The sequence below is a fragment of the Ruditapes philippinarum genome, unplaced genomic scaffold (genome assembly GCF_026571515.1).
Source record: "Ruditapes philippinarum isolate M1 unplaced genomic scaffold, ASM2657151v2 ctg1382_1_1_1_1, whole genome shotgun sequence".
NCBI classification, from domain to species: Eukaryota; Metazoa; Mollusca; class Bivalvia; order Venerida; family Veneridae; genus Ruditapes; species Ruditapes philippinarum.
The window spans coordinates 25824-36164 of record NW_026855801.1 but is presented as its reverse complement, the minus strand read 5'-3'; the positions used below and the strand labels follow the sequence as shown (position 1 = coordinate 36164).

The 10341-nt window shown below is 34.9% G+C and overlaps 1 protein-coding gene across 1 annotated transcript; it reads left to right on the top strand.

The window, feature by feature from the left end:
- Positions 1 to 7265: 7265 nt before the first annotated feature.
- On the top strand, positions 7266 to 10094 carry LOC132744418 (uncharacterized). Its single transcript, XM_060733124.1, has 2 exons — positions 7266 to 7430; positions 7700 to 10094. The coding sequence occupies exons 1-2, from the start codon at positions 7416 to 7418 to the stop codon at positions 9554 to 9556; spliced, it is 1872 nt and encodes a 623-aa protein (XP_060589107.1). The 5' UTR covers positions 7266 to 7415; the 3' UTR covers positions 9557 to 10094.
- Positions 10095 to 10341: the final 247 nt, after the last annotated feature.

The window sequence follows — 10341 nt, the reverse complement described above, 5'->3', positions numbered from 1 at the left end:
CCGTTTTTACCCGCAAGGTCAATGTAACATTGACCTGTAACCAATAAATCAATTGGGATCATCTTCTCGTCATGACCAATCATCATACCAAGTTTGAAATTCCTAGACCTATGTGTTCTTGAGTTATTGATAGAAACCTTTTTTTACCTACAATGTCAATGTGACCTTGACCCTTAACACCTTAACCCAAAAATTAGTTTGGGTCATCATCTGGTCAAGACCAATCATCATAAAGTTTGAAGTTCCTAGGCCTTAGCGTTCTTTAGTTTTTGAATAGAAACCATTTTTACCTACAAGTTCAATGTAACCTTGACCTTTGACCCCTTGATCCCAAAATCGATAGGGGTCATCTACTGATCATGAACAATCAATTATACCAAGTTTGATGTTTCTAGGCTTAAGCTTTCTTTAGTAATTGATCGGAAACCGTTTTTACCTACAGGGTCAATGTGACCTTGACCTTTGACCCCTTGAATCCAAAATCAATATAGTTTATTTACTGGTCATTACCAATCAACATACCAAGGCCTAAGCGTTCTTAAGTTATTGATCGGAAGCCGTTTTTATCTACAATGTCAATGTGACCTTGACCTTTGACCTCTTGACCCAAAAATCAATAGGGGTCATCTACTTGTCATGACCAATCATCATACCAAGTTTGAAGTTCCTAGGCCTAAGGTTTATTTAATTATTGATCGGAAACCATTTGGTCTACGGACCGACGGACCGACAGACCGACCGACAGACAGCCAAATGCAAAGCAATATACCTCGCTTCTTTAATCGGGCATAATAATAGAAAATTGTATACTATGCAGAAGTGTAGCCAGTGCGTAAATTTAAAGACTTATTAATTTCAGAAGAAAACGAAATCTAAAACAGTCTTCAAAGCAAACAGTTGGTAAGCATATGATATTATGTAATGAAGTTATTAACAACATTAATATTTTTTCGATGAGCAAACCAAAATCCCTAATGAATGCCAAATACAACAAAGCTATAAAATTATTGCAGGCCCGGTAAGACCTAATAAAGATGTGACAGTTTTTCAAACCCTATAACATGCTATTGTTTATATTGTCGTAAATAGTTACTATAAAGCAATATTTATACAAGCAATTAAGATTTGTTTCTAAAACATTGTTGGTAATCTACGTTTAATAAGTATCACGTGTTTTTAATGACTTCATTTAGAAGATATCCATGAAAACCAGCCCACATTTAATCCTGATGAAATCGATGCGATTCACGAGTATGAAGAACTTGATGATGAACATCGTATTGATTACAGAACATATATGGAAATGCATAGTATTACAATAAAAGCGGCTGGTGATGCACACAGAGACTATCTTACTCCGACTCTTTAGTGTTTTACAGTGGGAGAGAGAACTTTTGTGAACACAATTATGTAATATGTCACTCGATAATTAATATGTCATGACAAGTTCACCTTTTTTTCCGTAGAATAATGTGCATTATTGTGCCCATAGAACAAAAGTCATTACTTGTGGGTTCACTGCACTATATATCAGGGTTTTTTTTGTAAATTGACTTGAATGTATCCTAAGATAAGGTCTTACATGTGATTAATGACTATGCCGTTGTTAACTAATAATTAATATGTGTATACCTAGAATATATGATGAGAATTTAGTAAAGCTTAAACTGTACATTTTTCATTTTTTAGAGTAAAACAGTTTTCTTTGAAAGTGTTTTTCCCATTAATTAGTGATGACGACAATTCATTCAAATTCATTATTTTATGTAAAAAGTACATTTTTCTATAGTTAAAACTTGTTTTCTTCGCCTTTCTTCACCTTCACTGCAAATGGAAAAATTGGAGAGCCGAAGATGTGGACTATATACGTGTTGGTCGCATATTAACTAAAAATGCACGATTGAAAAAATATATCAAGCGTATATATATATATATATATATATATATATATATATATATATATATATATATATATATATATATATATATATATATATATTTTTTTTTTTTTTTTGTCCGATTCCAAACATAAGCTTCTATTATATAATTGACTTACAAATGGAGCAATAAAAAGAGAAAAAAGTTAGTTTTTTTGGTCCCATTTTACAAAGATAGTATGCCATTTTTAAGTAGATACAACATGCTCTGTAGGAGCACATTTGTCTCGGAGCACATTTGTCTTACGTAAGACCGATGCGGTCGCATTTGTCCCACATGAGACAAATGGGACCTCAGATGTCTACCCAAAAAAACTCATTTGTGTGACAAATGTGCTCCGATCAAGTTTTTTAAGGGACAAGAAAGCACATTTGTCTCATGTGTTTTTAAGGGACAAGAAAGCACATTTATCTCATGTCATTTTTTATAAATTATTTGTCACATATTTCCCGACGGTAGAATTTCTTTTTTAGGATCGAGGTTCGCCGTTTTAACTCATGTCAAGTGTAATCATCAATAGGTTTACTTATGCTTTCTTTATGAAAACCTTAACGAACTATTAATGAACTATTAATTATAATATGATCTCTTATTCAAGAAATTGATTGGCTTAACCTGAAGGCGTACACTACGGTAGACATACTAAATCCCGTACAATTGCAACAGCGCGATGGCACGATGGTACGTTGATGAAAACGCGATGGTGCGATGGTGAAAACACAATAGTACGAACGTGAAACAACGACTGTTCGATTGTCAAACAACGACTGTACGATGGTGAAACAACGAAGGCTCGATGATGAAAACATGATGATACTATGGTGAAAATACGATGGTACGATATGATAAAACTGCGATGGCAAGATGATGAAAACGAGATATTATTTTCTCTATCGTGTCATCGCATCATCGTGATTTCACAATCGTGCCATCGTGTTTTAATCATCGTATCATAGTAATATCTCAATTTCACCTTTGTACCATTGTGCATAGCTGTTCAAGGAGACAAAATTGTTACTTAAGTCCGGAGACAAAAATGTTACTAATGTCCGAACGGAACACCATAATCGGTTGAATATCGTGACTCGTTCCGCATCTCGCCGAAATCTTGCGTCTCGCTTCGCATCTCGTTCGTCGACGTTAGACAAAAAATTGATTCCAGGTCATATACCGCTAAGTAGTATTCCCTTTGTAGTCTACATAAAATCACTTAAAGGCCCATTATGCCTTAGAAATGCTTTTATTTGTATTCCCCAAAAGCTTTTAATGTTTGGTATACTTTTATAGCTAAAAAATTACCCATTAGCTAATTACCTGAAGCATTTTTCATCTTCTGCTTTTTGCTGTTTGTACAGTTGAAGTGATTTAGAATTTTGTATTGAAGTCAAAATACTACTTTGTTTACATTTCGCTACTTTAATGACGCATTTTTTCACCTTTATCGCGAATTTCTGTGGGTTACAAGCATCTAACTTTCTCAGAAATCGTTATTTGAATATTAATAAATTCATATTTGCCCTATGTAAAAAATTATTCATTTCTGAAATCTCGTGGTATGTGGTTTTTCGACATTGCGAGATCTCATGTTACAATTTCGTGCCTCGCTTCGTGTCTCATCGGAATGTCGCGTCTTGCCCGATTCTAAGTGGCCCGATATTCAATAATTATGGCATTACCGGGATTATTTTAGGAACTCCTGCATGTTGAAGTGCTTTTTCAATGGCGGATCTGAAAGCCGCAATTCTTGGAAAATGACGATTTTTATACATATACTCGTATTTCTGATGAAAACAAAATACGTGTGTAATGGTTTTCTTATTTTCTTCCATATATCATTTAAGGGACTCCGTGACCGAGTGATGTCAAAAAACCACCTGCCCCTAAGCGCTGTAAGCTCAACACATACATGTACATGGGGCGTCGAACTATTCATGCGAGGATCCCGGTCAGGGTCCAGATGCGAAATTATACATATCCGCGTGCGCACGTAATAGCTATCGCGTGCGCACGTAATAGTATCACGTGGCCACGTAAGAGCTATCGTGTGCGCAGGTAATAAATAAGAAAATTTTATGTCCCCTTTATGTCACCGTAGATACGACTTTGTTTTTGCTAAAAATATTTCTAGTGCCCTAAATCATCTATAAAGCTTTAAGCATTGAAAATAAACGTATCACAATGAATAACGATAAGAAAAGACTTGCTGCATATGTGTTTAGGTTCTGGATGCTACTCTTTTAGAAATTTTCATTGTGAAATGCAGAACAGGGATATTCTTTAATTTAATATATGACTCCTATCCAGAGGCAGGAAGTTTTTTGACAGACCGGAAGTGACCTGAAACCGGTATCAAAAACACAGAAAACACAGAACAAGGGCTGCAGCCGGTATACAGATTGGCATAATTATTACATTTAAAACAATTGTATGGAAAAATGTGAGACAAATGTGCTTTGAGTGTCCTTTCTATTGTGTGTCGAACACATCTGTCTCATTTCCAATTTGTCGCAAATAAGAATGTTTACGAACACATCGGTCACACATCGTGAGACAAATGTGCTCCGAGACAAATGTGCTCCTACAATGCTCTCCTAACTTTGGAAAATTTATGGATATGAGTGTTCTTAAAACTATGTCGTTAGGTCTAAATATTTGTATTACGACATTTCATTTTTGTCCTTATATTTATTTTCCTGCGAAACCATTTTCTTTTCCTATTATTTAAAAAGTGAATAATCATTATTACCTCTTTCACTCACTTTGTAGTTCAGGTAATCATCAGCTAAGTTACTACGTACTGTTTAAGAAGATAATTCCTTCTATAATATTTTATAAAATATGTCGGGAATTACAAATTTGACACATTCTATTCTCCCCTTATACGTTAAGAAGTTATATTTTCTTTTTATATTTTGAATAAAAGTACTTTTAATTAGTATAGTTATAGTTACTTTTGTATTTTAGATATCAAGTATGTATTTATTGTGTTATATCTGTAACATCTTAGAGGATTTATATGTTCCCTTACATATAAAAAGCTTAGGAAACAATATGTAAAAAAATAACTTAATAAGCTATGTATTTAGTTTTCGGTTTATAATGATAATTTCTCTAATTATAAAACAAGGGCAACATTGTCAATATACGCCCGTCACAGAAGCTTTTGAGAGATGTGGGTGTTATAGATATCCATATAGGAGATATGCTCTGGGCAATATCTGGAAAATATTTCAATATATTATCATCTTTAGTGATTTTTTATTTGAACTTTGACCCTAATGCGTGACCTTGACTCTTGACCTAGAGGCCTGGTTCATGTGCGCGACACGGCTTCCCATGGTGGTGATCGTTTCTTTGAAATTTCATTAGAATCTCTTTATATATGTAGGAGATATTTTCTGGACAATATCTCTATATCTTATCATCTTTAGTGACCTTGGCAATCATCTTAAGTGACCTTGACTTTGCATAATTATGTTAATCTAAATTATATGTTTCACACCAGTAGTCATAATAATGACCATTTGCGTTTCAATCCTTTTAAAAAATGACTAAATGGTCCAAATACACATTTTCATATTTTTATCTGAACTTTGACCCCTATGTGTGACCTTGACCTTAGCCGCAGGGACATAAATTTTGCACGCGGCACTCTGCCTCACAATAGTGAACATTTGTACCAAGTTATATTGAAATACATGTATACATGTAGATGTTTTGCTCCGGACAAGCGTTTTTCGATGACTTCTAATTGTGACCTTGACCTTTGACCTAGAGGCCTGATTATTCGCGCGTCACGGCTTCTTATAGTGGTGAACATTTCTATAAAGTTTCATTAAAATTCCTCAATGGGTGAAGGAGATATGCCCAGGACAAATATTGGACACCGCCCATCCGCCACGGGGGTGGGGGGGGACTATAATACGACCCGTTTTTGAAACATGCGTATAAAAATCATAAATATTTGTTATAATGATTTTTGATGATCCAGCTTGTATTTAAGGTATATATGGTAAGGATACTGCCAGCTAAGTTATAAATTACTGGTCAGGGAGATAACTCCATCAACCTTATTGCATAAAATTTGTTACAAATAACTACCCTGACAATTTTTATTCTCCCTTTAAACGTTAGAACAGCATTTGTTGTTTTGTGTAATAAACCATTTTGGTTATTGTTATTTATATATAAATATTCTATATGTTGAGTAAAATCAGTTTTTTACGCATTTCAGATATTAAGATATCAGTTTGAGTTTGATATGTCAGTAACGTATATAACTATTTTGTTTTTAAAATGGATACTATCGGTTAATAAATATATCAATTGTTTATGTAAAATAATGATAAATCAAGATTAGTAGTACGGAACTACTACTACTTACTTAATTAAACGTAAGACAATTACAATTGGAGAGACCGACTTATATTTTTTTGACTGCATTACTTCAATCTCATGCATTAATTCAATCTCTTATGTATTAAGTTAGTTTAAAATAATGTCATTCTATTTTCGTCACCGTATCAGTTAAAATGTAGCGCATGCATGTTTACAGCTTTTTGAGAATGTATAAGATACCTGATATCTTAAATGATGTCGGTAAAGTGTAACAATATCGGTCAGGGGAGTTTATGTACATGTACCTATTTATAGATTTTCTTAAAAACCAAACCGTCTGACCTTTGCAGTATTAAACAAAGAAACAAACTGTTGCAAAATACGCAAAACAGTAAAGTGAATACGTGTCATATATAGAGGATATTGAATGAGTGAAGTTTAATACTAGATTTATTGTACAAGTTGAATAAAATCATATTATGCGAGCCTCTGGCGAGCATAACATTGCTTTATTCAACGAGTTCAATAAATTTAGTATTGAATCTACACGAATATGATATTCTTTTTGTCACATATATAAAATAAGAACAGTAAACTGTTAAAATGAGTAATTTTTCAATGACGCGCATAGTGTAACGCTTACATTAGCGCGCTTTAACGCTATGATTATTTATCATGCAACTGCAATGGTAACTGCCCGATAACACTTGCCTGATAATTATTTTTGATATCACGTCAGTAACCTGATATCAAAAATTAGCCCCGCCCATTTTAACGGACTTTTTTCAATTGCTTATATTCTCATTTTCATCAGCATGTGAATTCTACAATGTAATCTCATACCCTTACAAATCTTGAATCAATATGCGAAATTTATTTATCTATTATTTCGATTTCAATTACGAATAAATTAGATAGCGAATAGTTTGAAGTGACGTCATAATTTATATTGCAAATGACATCATCGATGTTCACGTCATACTATATACTCGAACTCGGTATTATCGGCGCACCTCTATTATCGACGTATTCCGAAAATACGGTAATTTACATAAATAGCACCGCCTACCACCATCCCACGTGAGTAAACAATAACAAGGAAGTTCACGCTCCATCAAATCGCTAAATTTTCGTAGAAAATGTCACAAATTCAGGTAAAATTTTTCATTATTAATAAAAATCTATAAAATCCTAATAATTAATATGCTTATACCTCAACGTATTCCTTTTTTCAAAGCTTTATCCACAATAAATAACATCCGTCTGCTATCACTTTTCAATGTACACTGATGACGTCACTTTTTTTTCTATGGAAGGCCGTTTATGTAATAATTACACTTACATTATTAACCATCCTGAGCAGAGCAAGTTGTAGATATGCATTTTTAGGTAAGTTTTTTTTACTCTGTTATTCTTCTTTCAGGTTTCTCATACAGTGACTGCTAAGAGGCGTCTTTCTTTTAGTACACCACACCCAGTGAAACTGAGGCGCCAGTATGACCCAGCAAATCTTCAACGTGCCTATGATGCAACCAATAAGGGTATGTCTGCCTATCGTGCTTCTAGGCTGTATGGGGTGCCAGAATCTACCATCAAGGATAGACGATCAGGAAGGGTTGAGACTGGGGCAAATCCAGGTCCGTTGAAGTTATTTTCATCCGAAGAGGAGCAGAGGTTGGCAGACCATATAAAGCACATGGCCAGCATTGGGTATGGCTATACTAAGGCCAACGTACAATATCTTGCTGCTGATTTTGCAGTGGCTTGTGGCAAGAAAATGAACAGTGACAAACCACTTAGTGACAGTTGGTTTTATGGTTTCCTAACGAGATGGGAAAATCTGAAAGTTGCAAAACCTCAAAAGCTCTCTTTACTTCGAGCTAAATGTGCCTCCAAGGATGTCCTTGATCAATATTTCAAGGAACTTTGCACCATTATTTCTGATAATGGACTCGAAGGGAATCCCGAGCGCATTTATAACATTGATGAGACTGGCATTAATACAGAGCATGCTCCACCACTTATAGTATGTGATGCAACCTCTCAGCCACAAGCAGTTACTTCCCCAAGATCATCAACTGTGACAATTATTGGTGGTGGAAATGCTGTTGGGAACCAGATCCCACCCTATTACATTTTTCCAGGGAAACGGTGGAATAGTGAATTTTTAAATGGAGCTCCCACTGGTGCAGATGGTGAAATGTCTGATAGTGGTTGGTCTAATTCTCTAATTTTCCAAAATTATCTTACAAAGCACTTTATAAAGTATGCAAATGTCTCATCTGATACTCCAACTCTGGTTCTTTTTGATGGACACAAATCACATGTACAACTCTCTCTTGTTGACTGGGCAAGAGAAAAAAACATAATTCTGTTTGTGCTTCCACCTCACACAAGTCACATAACACAGCCTTTAGATGTTGGGGTATTCGGACCTTTGAAGTCTATGTACTATAGGGAATGTCAACTGTATTTACAGAAACATCCAGGTCAAAAGATCACCAAGTATGAGGTGTCTAAATTAACTTCAAAGCCATACTTGAAAGCTCTGTGTCCTGAAAACCTCATTTCGTCTTTCCGGAAGACTGGAATATATCCATTCTCAGATTGTACCATCAAAGAGTCCCAGATAGCACCCTCTTCAATTTATCCAAGTGTTCCTGATGTGTCTTCGGTTGATCCTCAATCTCAATGTCTTCAGTGTTCTCCAAGACAAACCAATGTGCCAATAAATGCCCAAGAAACTGACAAAGAAAACATTCCAGAAGGTGTACTTAGTCCTAGAAGTATTTTCTTCAAGTCCAAGACCATCACTGGCATCTCTGATCCCAGTAGGAAACCTAGAAAGAAGTTTGTACCACCATTTCTAGCTGGTAGTTTGTCAAAGCCCAACAACATCACAGTGCTTCAAGCTAAAAAGCCCAAAGCAAATCAAGCAACAATCACAGATAATTCCTCTCAATCTGTAAGATCTGTAAGTAAATCCTCTACTACAAAAGCAGTTCCACCATCTTCTTCAAAACAACTTCCTCGTCCAGGTCCTTCTGCTTATTATGTCAGCAGTTCAGAGGCTGAAACTGAGTCTGGATCTGAGGATGAATCTTCAAATTGCTGTGTGTGCCATAAATTTTCACCTCCAGCTCTTAAGCAGTGTACAAGTTTAGTTATTGTGAAGTGGGCTCAATGCGATAAGTGTCATCACTGGACACATTTGTCCTTCTGCACTGAGGTCAGGGTTGTGCGGCGTCATAGTGAATTTCTATGTCCCCACTGCCAATAAATACATTTAAAACTGTAAAAAAAACCTGTTTAAAGACTGTTGAACTGTTTCCTGTTCCATGTTGACTTTATAAATATCCAGTTAATTGTTTTGAAATAACACTTTGACATTGTTTGGTGACATTTTATTTTGAAAACCATGAACTTGTTGAATCATACTCTTGACTTGAAACTTTATAAATCAACCATAATATGTGTGTAAAGTACAGAAAGATAATTATTTGACGGTGGATAGCCAAACTATAAGGTAAGACAAGTTTTCAGTCATTTTTTTTACAACAACGGCTTGCCATAGTTGATCAATGCTGAATACGTCGATAATAGAGTGTTCTCCCTTTAGGAAGTTGTGTATGCGGTCATGCGTATTGAAGCTAAACATCTTTGACCCAGTTAAGCATAAACTGAATTTCTCACGGTAAATTTGTAGAAAAGGTGTTTGCTTTTTCACGCAAAATATAAATTATTTAATCTGGCACTGAAAAATAACGCGTACATAGTGGAAACTTTAAGTACGCCGATAATACGGCGTTCCAGGCTACATGTAATCATAACAAACAGGGTAGACAATTTTCTTTGAGAACTTGTAAATGTTTACTTTATTTCGCCGGATTATTATTTAATAAGTGAACCAATTGTTTCGTTTAAAAAATAAGACGCATGTTTGTGTAGCTTGTGTTTGATTGCCGATTTGACTTTTCTTTGATTGAAATTATCGTGAACTTTTGAATTTGACAATTCTGAATTCAAGACAAAAAATGCAGTAAAGTTTAGTTTATGTGATTCTAA